Source organism: Macaca fascicularis, chromosome 9 (assembly GCF_037993035.2).
Source record: "Macaca fascicularis isolate 582-1 chromosome 9, T2T-MFA8v1.1".
NCBI classification, from domain to species: Eukaryota; Metazoa; Chordata; class Mammalia; order Primates; family Cercopithecidae; genus Macaca; species Macaca fascicularis.
The window spans coordinates 14517120-14537142 of NC_088383.1; the positions used below are offsets into that span (position 1 = coordinate 14517120).

A 20023-nucleotide genomic window follows, 5' to 3' on the forward strand; every position below is an offset into this window, starting at 1 on the left:
GAGGTGCTAAATACTTGTGTGGAGGTAGTACAGAGGTACTATTATATCATTACTGTTAATACAGTAGGGGGCAGTATCTTTATTTGAACAAAGCCATCAGTGGAATAATATCCAAGAGGCAGAGCTGAGATAGCAACAAGCCTCCAAATTATGGACTGTAGATGTAACAATAAGGATAATTTTGTGTATAATGTGGAAAGGACTGACATCTTTTTAGCCACAGAGAAGACTTAGAGCTTGTCTCTTTACATCAAATCATATCAAAACAAATACCTTGTGAGAGGATCATTTGAGCCCAGGGAGTTGAAGTTGTGGCCTTGATTGTGCCACTGCACTCCAGCCTGCGTGACAGAGAGATACCCTGTCTCCAAAACAAACAAAAAACCAGAAAAAGGCACAAAACCCCCAAATATCCTTAAATCATTTTTTTAAATAAAAAGGTTCACCAAGACCACCCTATATCTAGATTATTTTAGGAACTGACTGATACAATAAGGTTCCAGGTAACAAGAAAGAACTTACACTACTGGAATTCCCTTGTTAGGTGGGATTTCAAATGTAGGCTATATATGTCATAATTTTGTTTCTATTAGGAAAAAATAATTGAGATACACCATTTTATGTGGTTCATAATGAATCCATTTGAATAAATTATCATTGAACTCAAACATTAAGAAATCAAAACATTTGGAAAATATTCTTGGTCTCCTCTTTGCGGATGAACCTGCCTACTGATTGATACTGCAAGAAAAATACTTGAACTTATCACACATCGGTGCCCTTAGTCATAGTGGAGGGTTGGTGATGTGTTTGGGGAATCAATGTATTCATCTCTGGAACCAAAAAATATTCATTTTATCAAATTCTTGAAAAACTGAAGAGTGTTTTCAAAAGGTTTCTAAAGGTACTTGTTGACTATGGGACATGAACTTTTGCCCAAGGATTTATTATTGACATAATTTTTTTTTCTTGAATAGGAAAATAAAAAATATTTCAAGCGTAGTGAGCTCGCCAAAAAAGAAGAGGAAGCATATTTTGAAAGATGTGGGTACAAGGTATGAATGTCTGCTTTTATGTTAAATTGTATATTTCTGAGTTTAAATTTATACAGCTGTTGTTAAATGACAATCATTGATCTCTATTCAATTTATCAATGTTATACGTTAGCCTATAAATGAGAAGCCATCTGGAGAGGTATGAGTTTTTGTTTTTGCATTTTAAAAAAAATCTTGAATTCAGGAAAATACATGCATGACTTTTGGCTTGGAATGGTTTGGCTTTTTGTGGATGGCATGAAGTGGCTTGAGATCAAAGCTTGAATTTTTTTTTTTTTTTTTTAAATTAAGTCCTGAATCTGAGACTGCCTTATTTTCAACTCCACCACCACTCCTCTCCCCTACCTCTCCCAATAAAACAGTCCATTTGGAAAGAGTTCAAAACATTTATTCATCTAACCACAGTAATATTAGTGGTGGTAATTTCCCTGCCTTCTCCGGAATATTTTAAGCCATCGATTTTATGTTTGCATTGTTAATACTTACTTTCGGGTCTTAAGAACCTCCGCCTAAAGTATAAAGCTGTATATATTTATATGCCTTTGTGGTAATAAGGTATCACATTTCAAACACTGTTTAGTCTATTGGATAGAAAGTGTCATCTTGAAATATTTCTTAGAAACAAATGAGTTGTCTGGAAGGCTTTGCTTGTATATTTTAGAAGAAATTAGTTGATAATGTGTTGTGGTTTTATTGGGAGGGGTTAAAGGGTATAAGGTGGAGAAGTTATGTTTAAATTATTTTAAAAGAAGACTATATCTAGCTTAATTTTTAACTCAAAGCTCAGAGGTTCTATTGAAATACTTTTGCCAAATCATAAACTTGTAATTAACCTTTTGCTTGTGAAATATCAATATAAGATAATACTTTTGTGCATGTAATGGGGAAAGTTCTGGAAATGGATTTATCCTGCATAGCATTTTTAGAAGGAAGCATGAGGAATGCACATGGTATGTATATGCATTTGGTTTGATTTTGTAGTGCTGGGAGAAGACAAGTATTAAAGAAAAATGTAGTTTTCAAAAGATACCAAGAAGTGACTTAAAAAATATTTTAAAATGTAATTATATTTCTGACATGTTTTTAAAATATGGGAAAGTTTATACTTGTATTTTGATTTTTTTCCGTAAAGGTATTTATTTGCTTAATTAGGAAATGAAAATAAGTTTTAAGTTAATAACCATTGAGTAGATAGATATTCAGAAAGGAACTCTCATTTTTGCCTTGCCCAGTGTTGTCTTACACACACTTGGTCTGGAATAAGAATCACTTACATAGGTTTACTCTGCTGGCTTGTGGCATTCCCAGATTCCTAAATTTGAACGTTTTCAGCTATTTTATAAGGTAGGAAAGTAACTTAATATAGTGGCAGTTTTTACTTTTGTTTAGTGTGCTTTTTTTTTGTTTGTTTGTTTATATAGAGGAAAGCCCTGAAGCAAAAAAATTACTGTAAAGATAATTGTTTATAACTTTGAGTCCAGCTGACGAAATGACTTAGATCTTTTCCCCAGAGCTATTAACTGCCATTGTATAATTAAATGTGTTTTTAATCTTGAGATTTTTAGAGAAATACGTTTTCTTGAAACGTATTTGAAAAGTAAAGCACAGGTGTTTCTTTCTAAAGATTTTTAAAGATTTCCGTCTTGGTAGTAATGACATAGTATTCATTACTTTTATTCTTTTGTAGAAATGAGTTAGCATTTTTTAAGGCTTGATGCTGATTTGACCTGTGAAAATAGAAAGGCTTAGTTTGTTACCTTAATTTTACCTCAATATCAATTAGTTATGGTAAACATAAGCTTGAACTGTAAGCTAAAGAATCATGAATTATGTAATTTTCACCATATTGCCTTTCTTAACGTGAGTTTCTTCCTTAATGTTGATCTTCTTTTATGTTCTTTTGATCTTACTCCCACTTTCAGCATTGTGGATTTATCTTATGGTCAGATGGGAAACCACGTTTCAGTATCTTTTTACAGACTCCACAAAGGGGCTTGTAAATTGCTGAATTCAGTTTTCCTAAACTGAGACTTGAGCAACAAATTTGAGAAAATATGTGAAGAGATTGTTTTTCCTACAGGTTCATATGAACAGGAATGCCCACTCTTTCCCTGGGTGGCATTAATAGAGAGGTGCTTTTTTCCTTACATTTCTACAAGGTTGGTACCTCAGTTTGTGGACCAACTCTGTGTAGCATTAGGAATTTTTCTGTATGTCCAACAGTGATTTTCATACACTTGGAATAATACGTTTTGAAAAGCAGGATAGGAAAAGCTAGAGCTTGAAGCTTCACAGGTTGCTGTTGGAAAGAAATTCTTTTCTTTTGTCTTCACTTTGAAGCTGAGCAAGAATCAAATAACCCTGCAAGACAATTTAAAGAAGAAGAGCAAGTTGATTGTTTTTCAGGAAAAAGTACAGTCTTTAGAATCTGGGGAGAAAGAAAGTGCAAATTTCAGCCCTGTTAAATTTGGATTTTGGAAATCATGACAGTCGTCTCACTCTTTTTTTTTTTTTTTTTTTTTTGAGATGGAGTCCTGCTCATCGCCCAGGCTGGAGTGCAGTGGCGTGATCTTGGCTCACTGCAAGCTCAGCCTCCCGGGTTCACGCCATTCTCCTGTCTCAGCCTCCCAAGTAGCTGGGAGTACAGGCGCCCGCCACTACCCCTGGCTAGTTTTTTTGTATTTTTAGCAGAGACAGGGTTTCACCACGTTAGGCAGGATGGTCTCGATCTCCTGACCTCGTGATCCACCCGCCTCGGCCTCCCAAAGTGCTGGGATTACAGGCGTGAGTCGTGTCACTCTTTTATAGCAAGGATGCTGATTCCTCTGTGCATGCTCTGGACTTGTGATGCCCCTGACGTGAATATGTTTGACTCTCTTTTACAAGCATGCACGTTTATTATGAGCTCTTTGCTCAGAGGAATATTAGAAAATCTTCAGTGTTGAAAACATATTTAATTTCGGTGAATAGCTAAGGTAATAGAATGATAAATATCAACTATATTTTTAAAGCTGAATTTCATTTCTTTTGGCTATTAATATAGATACAGCCAAAAGAGGAGGACCAGAAACCATTAACTTCATCGAATCCAGTGTTAGAACTTGAACTGGCAGAGGAAAAATTACCTATGACGCTTTCTAGGCAAGAGGTAAGTTTATTTGTGATTGTTTCATGAGAATCTGATCTCCACGGTGTTTACATTTATCTCCAGCTTTTCCGATAAGTTAAATGTCATTCTTTCCTGTGTAAAATGACTTACCTAAAAATGCTGTGCAGTTAGTTTTCTTCATGAAGTTCTAAATTACTCACTGCTTCTTTTCTTGATATTATTATCTTTTTTAGAGCTTATCCTTCTGAACTTTAAAAAATAAACATGAATATATTCAAAAATAAGTGTAATTAAATGTACTTATGCTAAATATTTGTACTTAAATTATTTTAATTATTATAGTATTTTGTAACATACTTCCCTTTCCCTTATTTAATAATACATCTCTCCAGATTAAAATATGGAGATCGACATAATTTTGAATGAGTGTGTCATTTCCCATTGCTTGTTTGCTCCATAATGTTTGTTTGTTTATTTATTTATTTTTGAGGCAGAGTCTCACTGTGTCACCCAGGCTGGAGTGCAGTGGTGCAATCTTGGTTCACTGCAATCTCTGCCTCCAGGGTTCAAGCGATTCTCCTGCCTTGGCCTCCTGAGTAACGGATTACAAGCATGCGCCACCACACCAACCTAATTTTTTGTGTGTGTTTTTAGTAGAGATGGGGTTTCATCATGTTGGCCAGGCTGGTCTCAAACTCCTGACCTCAAGTGATCCTCTGCCTCGGTCTCCCAAAGTGTTGGGATTACAGGTGTGAACCCCCGCGCCTGGCCACACCATAATATTTAAAAAATCATCTATTGATGATCATTTAGAATACTTATTATAAATAATACTAAGATGAACATGCTATGTAGACATCATTGCATACATTATAATGTGTGATTATTTCCTTTGGAAACATTTCTAGAAGCATGATTTTTAGGTCAAAGACTATGTGTGTGTGTGTATATATATATTTTAAGACTATGTATATTTTTAAGACTTGATACATATTACCAGATAGCTCTGTAGGTATTAGCCATGTTGTGCCACTTTATACTCCTAGCTGTGGTGTTTATAGTGTCCGTCTATACCTTGATCAGTATCAACTATTATTTTACTTAAAAAAATCATGCAATTTAAAGACATTCATGTGATATAACGAAATCAAATGAATACAGAAGGCTGTAAAACAAACATTTCTTCCCTTTTTCTTATCTTCCATGTTCCCCCACTTCCCCTCTGCCCCCATCAGTCCTTCTCCTACGCATTTCTTCACTTGTACAAGCATCAGTGTGTATGTGTATACCTTTTTTCCCCTTTCACACAAATGAGATTACATGCATTTGTACCTTAGTCTTTTCACTTAAAAATACATTTTGAAGGCCATTTTATGTTGGGGGATGTGTGTGTATGAACATTTTTCACAGTAAATGTGGTTTTGGCAGGTTACCTGGTCTGTTTCTGGATTTCCATATGTCTGAATGAGGGTAACAATTGGGTCTACCTCAGGAGACTTTCATGATAAAATAAGGTAATACATGAAGAGAACAGTACTTAATCATGAGTTACTCAACAAATTTAGGTGTTGTTTTTAGTAGTAGTTCTGCAATTTATTACAATTAGCTCTTTACTGATAAATTACTTCCAGTTGTTTGCCTTTACATACAGTGCTGAGGTGAACTTCCTTATACATATGTCTTGATATTTGTATGAGTTTATCAGTTGGGTAATTTCCTAGGAAAAGAATTTCTGGTCAGAGAGTGTGTCTATGTAATTTTCGATGGTGTGTGGAATTGTCCTACAAAGAAGCTGTGCCAATTTACATTCCAACTGTAAGTATATCAGACTTCCTAGCATTTCTGTCAACTGTTTATTTTAAAAATGTTGCAGCCTTGCCAATCTGAAAGCAGTATTATTCCTTTAAATTTTTGCCAAACTGATGGGTGAAATAGGTACCTTGTGTTAACGTGAAACTTTCTGTTAGTGATGATTAGAATTGAACATGTTGTCATATGTTCAGTGGTCATTAATGTCTCTTCGTTTGTGGAATTGCTGTTTTTATATTGTGAAATTTGTCTTTACTGATTTGCAGATCAACATGTTTATATGTTAAGGGTGTTAACCTGTGTTCACAGTGTGTATGTATCAGATGTACATAGCATATATATATATTTATCAGTGTATCATTTGTTTTTTGCCATGCAGAAGTTTTACATTTTTATGCTGTGACGTCAGTCTTTTTCATTATGGTGTTTTTTTTTTTTTTTTGTCTTGGGCATCATGCTTAGAAAGGTTTCCTCTATTCCTAAGAGTTAAAAAAAGATATGTTAATGTTTTTTTCCCACTACCTTTATGAACTCATTCTTTAGATATAAAAAATATAATTTTCTTTATATTTTAATTTTGTATCTTAAGTGAGCATGTATTAACTTCATAGTCAGAAAAATACTTGAAATTTCATGTCACTTGTATTTTTTAGAATTCTGTTACTTTTTGATTTTTCAAGACAAAGTTTCGCTGTGTCTCCCAGGCTGGAGTGCACTGGCATGATCTAGGCTCACTGCAACCTCCACCTCCTGGGTTCAAGAGATTCTCAAGCCTAAGCCTCCTGAGTAGCTGGGACTACCGGTATGTGCCACCAGGCCTGGCTAATTTTTGTATTTTTGGTAGAGACGAGGTTTTGCCATGTTGGCCGGGCTGGTCTTGAACTCCTGACTCAGGTGATCTGCTCACCTCCACCTCCGAAAGTGCTGGGATTACCGGCAAGGGCCACCGCACCTGGCGTAGAATTTACTTTATCTTTAAACATTGAAAAGCTTGAGTTAAAAGACGAAGTAGTTTTAAGAAGTTGTTCTTTTTGTGAGATCCATCATTATTAAACCATTGTTACTGATTAATAGTGGTACATCAGTTAAGTACTAGACATGATGTGGGGAAGAAGTTCCTGCCTTTGCTCAGGGAGCATGTATTGAAATAGTAAAAGAGGACTCAGAGGCTTAAGTTCTTTCAGTGATGTCCGTTTAGTCTCTGTGTCATTTTTGTGGGGAGGTGGTGGTGGTGGTGGTGTATTTCAGCTTCTTTATTTAAAAAATTTGAATAATAGAATTCTTGCACCGAAAGAAACTTTGAAGTCAGGTAGTTTATTACCTTGCCTTTAGACAGAACCATTGTTATATAATTCCAGATAGATGAGAGTTAGCTATTTAAACTGATAACCAGAAAAATATTATGCACTCCTCACAACGTGGCCTAAGGTATAGCACCCAATCTTAAGCAGTGTTTTGCAGTAATAACTAGCTCACATTCCCTTTCTTTTTTTCTGTTTAGGTTCTTTTTGTCTTTGACTGACTTAGGGTCATCTTTCATCTTTGAGTCCTGAGTAGTCTCTTCCTGTTCTACCTCTGTAGTTGTGGATAGGGCTGAATGTAAGTCATAGAAATGCAGTGTCTAGATCAAAGGCTTATGTATTCTGTCCTTCTCACAGGTTGACATGTTTGCAGTATTATTTTTTAGTTCTACATTACCACATGCTTATGACAGACATTGCACAAGAGGAAACTTTCAGGGGAATGATGACTGACTCTAGAAACCATCATGTGAAGATGAGGTGAAGGAATTGAGAATACTGAGGCTGGAGAGAAGAATTACTAGAGATATCTTTAGAAATCCAATGAAAGTAGCTCTGATTTTGGAAAATCGGAATATTCTCTGTAGTTTCATAAAGTGGAACTGGGATAAATGGGTAGAAGTTTGAGGGAAGTAGGTATCAGTTTTGAGAAGCAAAACATACCTGTCCAAACAATGGGATGGGATGTTTCACGAAGAAATGTGATTCGTGTCGTTTGTCAGACAGGACCTGACAAGGGTGTTTGTGAGGTCATTTCTGCATTGATTGGAGATAGTGCTAGATGACCTGTTAAATTTGTTTTAATATCAAATTTCTGTTAATCCAGTGAGAGCCCTCCCAATGGATTTTGGGTGTGATGCTGTTTATGCTCCCAGGTAAAGCTCTTGGTGTTTCTTATTACTGCTTTTAAAAAAAATTTGGACTAATCTTTATTACATTTTCTGTTTCTTTCTTCCTTTTTAAAATGACATATAGCATGTATATAAAGTGTATGAAACACATTAGGGCAATATATGTTACACATGTATGAATCATTATGAATAATTACAAAATAAATATTCATATAACCATCACCCAAGTTTGGAAATAGATTTTCAGCATCTTAAAAGCTCTGCATATGCAGATTATAACTCTCTCTTTTCTGAGGGAGAAGTTTTTGGTTTGATGGTGGTATTACAATGCGGACTCTCCATTATGGTAGTTATCACCTGGCTTCAGATTTGATTTTCCTTCCTCTATAAATGCTGTCATTCCCTCCTATCTTAGTGTTTTCCTGTGTGTCCTGCTGCACAGATTGGTCCTATCGAAGCACTGAGCTAAACGACTTAAACTTCCTGGTTACTTAAGGTGTGATGATAATACAGTATATCTATTCATGGAAAATTAAAGAATAAACAGCTTACTTTTTGCATCTACATTTCAAAACAAGTGTTTGATCACCAAGAATATGCTGGCGTAGGGATTACTATTTGTCTTTCCATTGTTTTTAAAAGAAGACTAAGAACAGTTACAATGATGTAAAATGAGGGCTACATACATGCCCCTTTTCTTATAAAAAAGAATTTTGTTTTAATCTCACAGTGGAAGAGTTGGTTTATATGAGGGGCAGGTGGTTTATATGAGGGGCTTTCTTTAGACTTGAATTGTAGAGTCAGAGGTCAGATCGCTTTCTAGGAGCTATTTGGTAATAAAATTAATAACAGTGACTTTTGAGTCAAAATAGATTTTTAACTAAAGTACTTGATTTTCTGTTTGATTTGGAAACAACTTTGTTTAGCTTAATTGAAATGATTTAAAATATTCGAAGGAATTTATACTTTACACAGAAGCATGTATTTGGGTAATTAGCTTTGTTAAACACCAGGCTTGGCTTTTAAGGTATAATATACAAATTGTTTTTGAGATGTTTAGTTTTTTCCTCTCTCAAAAGTTAAATAGCTGGATACAGTAGCACATGCCTGTAATCCCAGCACTTTGGGAGCCCGAGGCAGGTGGATCACAAGGGCAGGAGATTGAGACCATCCTGGCCAACATGGTGAAACCCCGTTTCTACTAAAAATACAAAAATAAGCTGGGTGTGCTGGCGTGTGCCTGTAGTCCCAGATACTCGGGAGGCTGAGGCAGGAGAATTGCTTGAACCCGAGAGGTGGAGGTTGCAGTGAGCCAAGATTACGCCACCGCACTCCAGTCTGGGTGGTAAAGTGAGACTGTCTCAAAAAAAAAAAAAAAAGTTAAATAATTTACTGGGTATCTGTTTCACTTTGTAGGTAATCAGAAGATTGAGAGAAAGAGGAGAACCAATCAGACTATTTGGAGAAACTGATTATGATGCTTTTCAGCGTTTAAGGAAAATAGAGATCCTCACACCAGAAGTTAACAAGGTAAGAGGACAGAACAAAGCTAGAAAAATACGACTGTACTGCATTCACTAGAATAGAGTTTGACTAATTGCATTATTGTAGGCAACAATGGGAAAATAAAGTGGGCAGATTATTGCTGCTGAATGGAAGTTTTCATTAATTTTTTGAAAAGCACATATCTTAAGTATAACATTTAATGCATTTTGACAAATACATACAAGCATATAACCACTGCCCTTATAAAGAAATAGAACAATTTTGTCACCAAAGAAATTCCCCCGAAAGCATCAGGAACAATAGCGAATGGATGCTAGGCTTATTACCTGGGTGATGGGACGATCTGTGCAGTAAACCACCATGACACACATTTCCCTATGTAACAAACCTGTTCATCTTGCACCTGTACCCCTGAACTTAAAAGTTGAGAAAAAAGGAAAAAAGGAAATTTCCCCAGTACCCCTTCTCAGCCAATCCCCATATTTCTCCTCGTCCCCTCCTGGGCAGCCACCATTTGAATTTTGGCATCATGGATAAATTTTGCTTGTTCTCATATTTCATACAGATAGACTCATAGATTGTGTGTCTGGCTCCTTATGCTCAGCATAACAGTTTAGGTTCATCCATGTTATTGCAGATACCACTAGTTTCCTTTTCATTTTCCAGTGATACTCAGTTGTATGAATATATCAAACTTTGTTTCCAGCTTTGGGCTATTAGAAATAAAACTGCTGACTGGGCGTGGTGGCACACGCCTATAATCCCAGCACTGTGGGAGGCCGAGGTGGGTGGATCACAAGGTCAAGAGATCGAGACCATCCTGGCCAACATGGTGAAACCCCGCCTCTACTAAAAATACAAAAATTATCTGGGTGTAGTGGCGTGTACCTATAGTCCCAGCTACTCGGGAGGCTGAGGCAAGAGAATCACTTGAACCCACGAGGATGGTGGTTGCAGTGAACTGAGATTGCGCCATTGCACTCCAGCTTGGCGACAGAGCGAGACTCTATCTCAAAAAAAAAAAAAAAAAAAAAAAAGGAATAAAACTGCTAGACCATTCTTATGCAAATCTTTTTTTGGAACTATGTTATTTTTCTTGGGTAAATATGTTACGACTCTTGGGGAGATACCTAGAAGTAGAATTGCTGGATAGTAAGAGTAGATGTATGCTTAACTTCATAAGAATTGCCAGTCATTTCCAAACCCCAGCATGTGGTATTGTTAGTCTTTTTAATTTTAACCATTCTCTTGTGTATCTGGTAGTAGCTCATTGTGGCTTTAATCACATTGCCTGATGACTAAAGATGAGGAGCATCTTTTCATAGACTTGTCTTCATTTGTGTAGTGTCTATTGAAGTCTCTCCTTATTTATTTATTTTTGAGGCAGGGTCTCACTCTGTCACTGCTGGAATGCAGTGGCATAATCATGGCTCATGGCAGCCGCAACCTCCTGGGCTTAAGCAGTCTTCCCACCTCAGCCTCCCAAGTAGCTGGGATTACAAGCGCCTTTTGTTCATTTTAAAAATAAACTTGTCTTTTTGTTAATGGATTATAGGAATTCTTTATATATTCTGGATAGAAGTTCTTTGTCAGATATACGAATATTTTTCTTTTTTCTTTTTTTTTTTTTTTTTGAGAGGGAGTCTCGCGCTGTCGCCCAGGCTGGAGTGCAGTGGATGGATCTCAGCTCACTGCAAGCTCCGCCTCCCGGGTTTGCGCCATTCTCCTGCCTCAGCCTCCCTATAGCTGGGACTACAGGCGCCCGTCACCTCGCCCGGCTATTTTTTTGTATTTTTTAGTAGAGACGGGGTTTCACTGTGTTAGCCAGGATGGTCTTGATCTCCTGACCTCGTGATCCGCCCATCTCGGCCTCCCAAAGTGCTGGGATTACAGGCTTGAGCCACCGCACCCGGCCACGAATGTTTTTCGTGACTAGTTTTTTGTAGTTTATGGCTTACCTGTTCTCTTAATTGAATCTTTTGCTGAACAGAAGGGGCTGTGTGTGTGTGTGTGTGTGTGTGTGTGTGTATATATATACACACACACATGCTTTTTGTTAATGGATTATAGGAATTCTTTATATATTCTGGATAGAAGTTCTTTGTCAGATATACGAATATTTTTCGTGACTAGTTTTTTGTAGTTTATGGCTTACCTGTTCTCTTAATTGAATCTTTTGCTGAACAGAAGGGTGTGTGTGTGTGTGTGTGTGTGTGTGTGTGTACGCACACATGCTTTTTGAGTCAGGGTCTCACTCTCACCCAGGCTGGAGTTCAGCATGGTCATGGCTCATTGCAGCCTCTAGCTCCTGGGCTTAAGCGATCTCCCACCTCAGCCTTCCAAGTACCTGAGACCACAGGTGTGCGCCACTAAGCCCGGCTGATTTTTTAACTTTTGTAGAGGTGGGGCCGCTTCATGTTGCCCAGGCTGATCTTGAACTCCTGGACTCAAGGGATCCTCCCGCCTTGGCCTCCCAAAGTGCCCGGCCCAGAAGTTTTTTATTTTGATGAAGTCCAATTTATTGATTTTTCCTTTTATGGTCATTGCTTTTTGTGTCCTGCTTAAGAAATCTTTGCCTATCCCAAGGTTTCAAATAGATATTCTTTATTTTCTTCTAGAAGCTTAGTATTATAGTTTTTGCTTTTACATTTAAGGCTCTGATCTTGTTTTATGGCTTAGCATATGGTTTATTCCACAGGCTCTTGAAAAAAGTATTGTTTTGCTTTCATGATACAGTTCTACAAATGCCAATGATGATAGTGTTGTGCAGATCTTCTGTGGCCTTGCTAACTTTTTATCTACTTGCTTTCTGAATTATTGAGAAACAGGTGTGGTTATCTATGACTATGTAACAGACTACTCCAAAACTTTCTAGTGTTTGTTTATTGTAAAGAATTTATTATTACAGAATCTGTTTTTGGTGACTAACAAGCCACCCTGAAACCTGGTAGCTTAAGATAATTTCTTATTGTCTTAATTACCAGTTCTGTGGTTTGATTGGGCTGGATTGGATAGTATCTTGCTTGGGGTCTTTCTTGTGATTGCAGGGAGATGAAGGCTGTGGCTGAAGTCATCTGAGGCCTCTCCTGGACTGGTCTTCTAAGCTGATATCTTGCCCCTTTCCTGGCATCTCAGTTGAATGGCGGGAATAGCTGGGGCTGGCCAGGCCCGCTCCCCGACCTGCTCCCTCTTTGCTAGCCTGGGCTGTCTCACTGCTTTCTTCGTTGCCAAACCACTTTCCTGCTTCACTTCCCAGCATTGCCATTCCAGCCCCACAACACTAGCAGTTGCCTTCAGTCCGCTGTGTCTGTAATGATCATTTTTCCTTTGCTTGCTGTGTTTCTGTCTTGTATGCTCTGGTTGAAATCTTGTTTTTATACTTTCACATGCAATTCAATGACCACATCTTTTCTCGGAATCTATTTTTGATCCCAGTCAGAATTAATTGTTTCCTTCTCCATGCGCCTATGAGTAAACCTTTGTTAGGGTACTTACTGTTTTTTTACTATTATTAGAGTTATGTGCATATTTATTTCTTCCTGGTGGGCAAAGGCTGTTTTACCTTTGTATGCCAAGTCTTGTGCCGTGCATCTAGAGGTTTTGAGGAGAAAGCACAGGAGCACAAGGTCTGGATTCCATTCCTGGATTATAATCATCAATTATGTGACCGTTGGCAAGTCTTTTAATCTGTTTGAGCCTTGGAATCCTCATTGGTAAAACAGAGGCAGTGATACTTGGCTCACCGGGATGCGCTGAGAATTCAACGAGGTGACCTCTGGGAACGCCTGGCGTCATACTTTATACACAGCAGGTGATCAGTCAGTGCTTGAGAAATTATAAGTGTTTTGAGTTGAATGTTTCTCTTCTGTGTTTATGAAGGGACAGTAGACAATGATCAGATGCTTTCCGTGTAAGAACGTTAGGAGTTAACATTGGTTGAATGTGCACTGTGCTCCAGTAACTGTTAAAAGCACATCATCCATTTCTTAGTTTACTTATTTGAGTTGATGTTTGCGAGGTTCTGGAACAGCCTCATCACATAGTAACTGTTCACTGAAATAAAAAATAGCATCCTCATGACAGCCCTACATAGTAGATGGTGCCGTTACTCCTATTCTGTAGGTGAGGCTACTGAGGCATACAGGGGTTAAGCAAACTGTTGAAGAGCTGTTTAATAGTATGTGGCAAGGATTTGAACCCAGATAGCCTTCACTCTCAACCTACCCTATAGCCGCCTCACGGCCATGTTTCCTTGGCTCTTAAACCTTGCAGCTGATTCTCATTCATTTTTAGGAAGATGAGGCTTCCATTTTTCATTAAATGGTCATGAACCATACGTGCATAAAATGTGAATTTGCTGGTTTGCTAGAAACATAGCTGAGAACCTGGGATATAGATGAGGCACCAATTTTATTACACTGACATTTCTGAATGTTTTGGGAGTTCACGGTAGTTGAGGTTAGACATTGTAAATGAGCTGGGCAAATGGCTTGGGGACTCTAATGGAGACCTGCCACTTTCACTAAGCCTCATTAGAAAATTACAGCATTTATGAAGATTCTTATTTGGATTCGTCACTCACGTGTATTTTTTTTCTGACCAGCAGACTGGCCATTGTTCATGCATTGTTTTAATTTAAATATGTCCATAAGAATTAACTTTAGGCCGGGCGCGGTGGCTCAAGCCTGTAATCCCAGCACTTTGGGAGGCCGAGGCGGGCGGATCACAAGGTCAGGAGATCGAGACCACAGTGAAACCCCGTCTCTACTAAAAATACAAAAAATTAGCCGGGCGTGGTGGCGGGCGCCTGTAGTCCCAGCTACTCAGGAGGCTGAGGCAGGAGAATGGCGGGAACCCGGGAGGCGGAGCTTGCAGTGAGCCGAGATCGCGCCACTGCACTCCAGCCTGGGCAACAGCGTGAGACTCCGTCTCAAAAAAAAAAAAAAAAAAAAAAAAAAAAAAAAAAAAAAGTTAACTTTAAACGAACAGTAATGATACTTGTGTGATAAATTGATGTCATTTGAGTTCCTGCTTTTGCTGAACTCTTAACTTCTTGTGGGGGGAAAAATACTTGCAGTTATTAATGAAAAATCAAAGGTGAAACAACAGTGAAATTTTGTAACAGTTGTTCTTCCTTTTTTACTTTTCTTAGGGATTGAGGAATGATCTGAAAGCAGCCTTGGACAAGATTGATCAGCAGTACCTCAATGAAATCGTCGGTGGTCAGGAGCCTGGAGAGGAAGACACACAGAATGATCTGAAAGTTCATGAGGAAAATACCACAATTGAAGAGTTAGAGGTAATCTCTATACCAAGCCCAGCACATCGCTGGCACTCTTCTTTCCTGTAGAGCAGATGGCCGAGTCGGGCAGATTGTTGAGTGCAGAGCACACTGTCATCTTTGGTCTTTGTTTATTTACTCCCCTTTTTCTCATCCTCCACTCACATTCCCCTACTTCCTGCCTTCAAAAGGAACCCATTCTAATATGTTGGATGCACATCCTTCTGTTTGTTGCTGCTTTTGTGACCTGCAGTGTTTTGTGAGCATGTATTTTTGATTTACAGAAATGATGTTATGCTGTGACATTCTTTATTCTGTTTTTTACTTGTCTTTTTTTCATTTAGCGCTATGTTTTTAAGAGCCATCCTTGATGCTATATGTACATTGAATCCTTTGCCTTTAATTGCTACATAGGATTCCATGTGTTATGCCATTCACTGCATTTGACTTTTTGTTCTCCTGTAATGATGGACAGCTAGATTGTTCCCAGCTCCCTCCTACCACAGACAGCTTTCTGATGAACAGTCTTGTGCATAACCATGATGGCCTAACAAAATGGGACTGTGGGATTTATATATGTATATTTAACTTGTCGAAGTACTGCCAAGTTGCTCTCTGGAATGGCTGTCCTAGTCTACACCCAGCAGTGTGAGGCCCTCGTGTCTTTTAAGCCCTGCTAATGCTTGGCAATATCTTGCTGTCTAATTTTTGCCACAGTGCTGCTTGTGGAGTGTTAATGTATAATCTTAATGAAAAAGCAATTTTGTATCATGTAAGTGTCTAACATGTAAAATAAATATGGGTTAAAGTTCTTAATGCTTAGGGAAACATAAACTGTTATTTTTATGTTTCCTTTAATTCCTGGCTCTTGCACGTGTAGCTGTCCCTCTGAATGAGATCATAGTTGAGGAAGATGTCATTTTAATCCCCTCCTTCCTCCAATACCTGTCTATGGTCCCTAAATTTTACTAAAATAATTGGTATGGGCAACCAGTTGTGTGCTTTTCCCCCCATTGGTGTATTTATTTATTTTTAAAAAACAGCTTTATTGAGATATTGACATACCATACAATTGACCAATGCAACATATACAAATCAGTGGTTTTTAGTATATTCACATGGTGGTGCAACCATCATCACAATCTAATTTTAGAACATTTTTGTTCCCCCACCCGAAAAGAAATCTCACATTCATTACCACCTCTTGACTTTTCATAAAAGATAACATGCTCTCCAAGTTTAAGTGGCAAATCCATGTTTTTTGGTTTTGATTTCTTATCTAGAAATTCCATCAGGTTTTTAAGTAAAAATTGAACAGCATGTGTGACCAACAGCCATGTTTAGACTGGTGTTGGTAATATATATGTGTAGTTGTTGCTTTGTATTAATGAACAGAAGTATTGTTTGTTTTTCTTCAGGCGCTGGGAGAGTCCTTAGGGAAAGGCGATGATCATAAAGACATGGACATCATCACCAAATTCCTCAAGGTGCGTGTCTTAGGCCAGGGGAGGAGGATGCCTTGGATCCTTACGAACTATTCTTATATTTTTGGATTACCAAGGGTTAAAGGCTGGAACGGGAAAACCTCAATACACATTTCTCGCACATACATGATGTTTATGATATCGCTATGCACTAGATATAGCAGTTAGTGAGAGAAAATGCATATTTACTTGTGGCTTTTTTTTTTTTTTTTTTTTTACACAGAGTCTCGCTCTTGTCTCCCAAGCTGGAGTGCAATAGAGTAATCTCAGCTCACTGCAACCTCCACCTCCTGGGTTCAAGTGATTCTCCTGCCTCAGTCGCCTGAGTAGCTGGGATTACAGGCGCCCACCACCATGCTCGGCTAATTTTTGTATTTTTAGTAGAGATGGGGTTTCACCATGTTGGCCACGCTGGTCTTGAACTCCTGACCTCAGGAGGTCCACCCACCTCAGCCTCCCAAAGTGTTGGGATTACAGGTGTGAGCCACTGTGCCTGGCCTACTTTTCTTGTGGCATGTTTTTTAAAGCTGGCTCATTAATGTAAACACATAGAAAAGAATCACAACAGCAGAATTAATAAGAAGTTGGTAGAGTTTCTTATTTTTTTCTTGAGACAGAATCTTGCTCTGTTGCCCAGGCTGGAATGCAGTGGCACAATCTCGGCTTGCTGCAACCACTGCTCCCCGAATTCAAGCAATTCTCCTGCCTCAGCCTCCCGAGTAGCATGCCACCACACCTGACTAATTTTTGTATGTATATATATATGTTTTTTTCAGTAGAGACAGGGTTTCACCCTATTGGCCAGACTGGTCTTGAACTCCTGACCACAAGTGATCTCCCTGCCTTGGCCTCCCAAAGTCCTGGGATTACAGGTGTGAACCACAGTGTCCAGCTGAATTTCTTATTTTTTTTAGATAACCTAAGGAAGAAGAGGGGTCTAGCTTTTTTTTTTTTTTTTTTTCTTGCGAAAGGGTCTTTCTCTGGTGCCCAGACTGGAGTGCAGTGGTGTCATCATAACTCGCTGTAACCTTGAAATCCTGGGCTCATCAACCTCCCGAGTAGTAGGGCATGTACCACTACGCCCAGCTAATTGTTTAGTTTTTTTTTGTAACCTTTCAGAGAGTGTGCATTTCTTCATTTCTACAGATAACTGCCTGTTTTTGCTATGACTTGCTGATTCCAACTTTCTTCTCAACATTTCTCTCTTTAGTGGTCTAGGTAGAGTGTGAACAAATCCCAGATATTTTAATGTTTATTCACAAACTGTGTTCAGACCAAGAGATTTACATGCAATGAATGCTTTTTCTTGTATGTACAGTTTAGATACAACATATTAGTCATCAAGATTCTGAATATATTGAGGATACGGCATGGAACTCGATAGGGCATAGGAACTAGTATGAACTAGAATTTCCTCTTTGAATGATGGCCTCTTCTTTTATAGGATATGCATAGATGATGTGCCTAGAGGAAAACATCCTCGTCAGGCTTCTCTGTTTCCTACTCCCAGAAAGGGTGCCCTTTATACAGTTAAACCCGAGGGCCACGAGGTAGTTCTCTAGGGGTGGAGGTGGGAATGCTGGGTCTTGGCTTCTGTATTTCTGTTTCTCTTTCTCCTTCCTCTCCTTTAGTCAGGTGCTTGAGTGGTTTTTAAACTTAATCATGGTCTCTACAGCATATGTAGAAAGTCCAGTTTTTTTGTAACTTGTAACTTGTTGAATTTTATGTATGTAATACAAATACAAATACAAGTTTATTTCCTGTCAAATAGTTAACTGTGAAACTTGATAGTTCTTTTTTGAGAGAAGGAAATTACCTTGAGCTGGGAAGAGATGTAGACTAGGGAAATTAGTGACTTGCCAAAGGTACTACTTCAAAGCATTATCATGATGAATAAGCAGAACTAGCTTATTAATTCTATATTGTTTGGTGGCATTTTAATCAAGACATTTACTTTAAGGATGATTGTATTCTGTCTTTGTGTGCTAGAGAGCATTTAAATTTACTGAACCACTGGGTGGCATTGTAGTCTAAACTTACCCATCCTTTCAACAGTTTCTTCTTGGCGTTTGGGCTAAAGAATTGAATGCCAGAGAAGATTATGTGAAACGCAGTGTGCAGGGTAAACTGAACAGTGCGACCCAGAAACAGACCGAGTCCTACCTCAGACCACTTTTCAGAAAGCTACGGAAAAGGGTGAGGTTTCTTGGAAAATACTTTTTTTAACTGACTTAAAAAATACAGTATAAATTGAGAATAAATGCATTCTGTTTTTTCACTATACATAGTAGCTTCTAAAATTTCTTCTTATTTTTTTTTTTCAGAATCTTCCTGCTGATATTAAAGAATCAATAACGGATATTATTAAATTCATGTTGCAGAGAGAATATGTGAAGGTACATTCCCATGCTGTTCTTTGAAATTGTTAAGAGTATATCTAGGTTATGTACATAATATAATGCTCATTTGGGATAGGAGGATTTTACATAGTAGATTTAAGAATAAATATGAGATGAGTTAGTAGTAAAAAGCGTTTTATTTTCTGTTGTATTTGCCAGCTTTACTGTTAGGTATTGAATAACAAACCTGACTAAGGAAATACAGACCTCATCTGTATGCTCTTAGTCATTTTGAAAGTAGGCCTAAAGGTTCTTCGGAGCATGAACTGTATATAGGCAGCGTTCATTTTATGAATGGGATTGAATTTCAAAGTTTTGTAAATGGCTGATTATGTTTTTCCCATAAAAACAACGTTGTATAGATGAGTTTCCCAGGATGGCTATAAAAGCCCCTTTAATCTGTAATATAGCTGAAGTGTTGTACTGATGGTACAGTGGAATTTAACCACTCTTTGTAATTGTTTCTCTGGGGAAATGGTTCAAGCAAGGCTTCCAGGACTCATCTCTCCCATTTCAGTGCTGCAGACCCGTGCAGGGGAAGACTCCCCTCCCTCGCCCCAATGTCTATACTCCTGAATGGGCTCTGGGAGGTGGTGGTGAGGGGAAGGGTGCTGGTGTCCAGGGCTCCCTGAGGTAGAGTTTAGAAAGGGGTGAGAGGAGGACTGTCAGTTGGTACAGGGGAACAAGAAGAGAAGGGCCCAATGCACCAGTAGTGGAGATGAGGAAAGGACAGAGTTTGAGGGAGGCTTCTTGTGGCTGTGCCTCCCAAGACACTAGGAGTAGAGCATTTCAGTGCAGCAACCCCACTGACAGTGCCAGAGTGGTAGGGAACTCGGAATGACATTGCTTATTCGGTGCTGTATCTGTGTACTCACGTAACAGGGGACTTCTGGTGTTCCCGAGTGACCGCATGATTTACTTGATTAGAGCCTTAGTCTAATGAGGTTCCTGCAGTGATTTTACTCTTTTTAAGAGCCAGCCAGTTTTCTTAAAGGAAATATTTTTGCCTTACAGTTATAAATTTCTTCTTAGTTTCTGTCAGTTGCATGATTCTTACTTAGGATGGTTGCATTGGTGTGGATGGATAAGGTCACTGTCACTGCAGGAAGAATGCACATCACTGCCTGCTAGAATGGATGCCTTTCTTCTTACTGCCTTTTCTTGTGATCACATATCAGAACTAAGTGCAAGTGCAAGCTTGTTTCGTATAAACTACAGAAAGAACCAA

General features: G+C 38.4%; 1 protein-coding gene across 2 annotated transcripts in view; it reads left to right on the forward strand.

Annotated features, from left to right (window-relative positions):
• Positions 1-20023, forward strand: part of PRPF18 (pre-mRNA processing factor 18) — a 45386-nt gene that overhangs the window by 8832 nt on the left and 16531 nt on the right. Inside the window, exons 2-9 of one of the 2 annotated variants that reach the window (XM_005564654.5) lie at positions 978-1055; positions 1168-1194; positions 4099-4203; positions 9542-9655; positions 14784-14930; positions 16331-16399; positions 18452-18592; positions 18721-18792. In XM_005564654.5, coding sequence (XP_005564711.1) covers positions 978-1055; positions 1168-1194; positions 4099-4203; positions 9542-9655; positions 14784-14930; positions 16331-16399; positions 18452-18592; positions 18721-18792 — 753 coding nt within the window. The remainder of the gene's footprint in view (positions 1-977; positions 1056-1167; positions 1195-4098; positions 4204-9541; positions 9656-14783; positions 14931-16330; positions 16400-18451; positions 18593-18720; positions 18793-20023) is intronic. The other variant, XM_005564655.5, reaches the window with a different exon arrangement.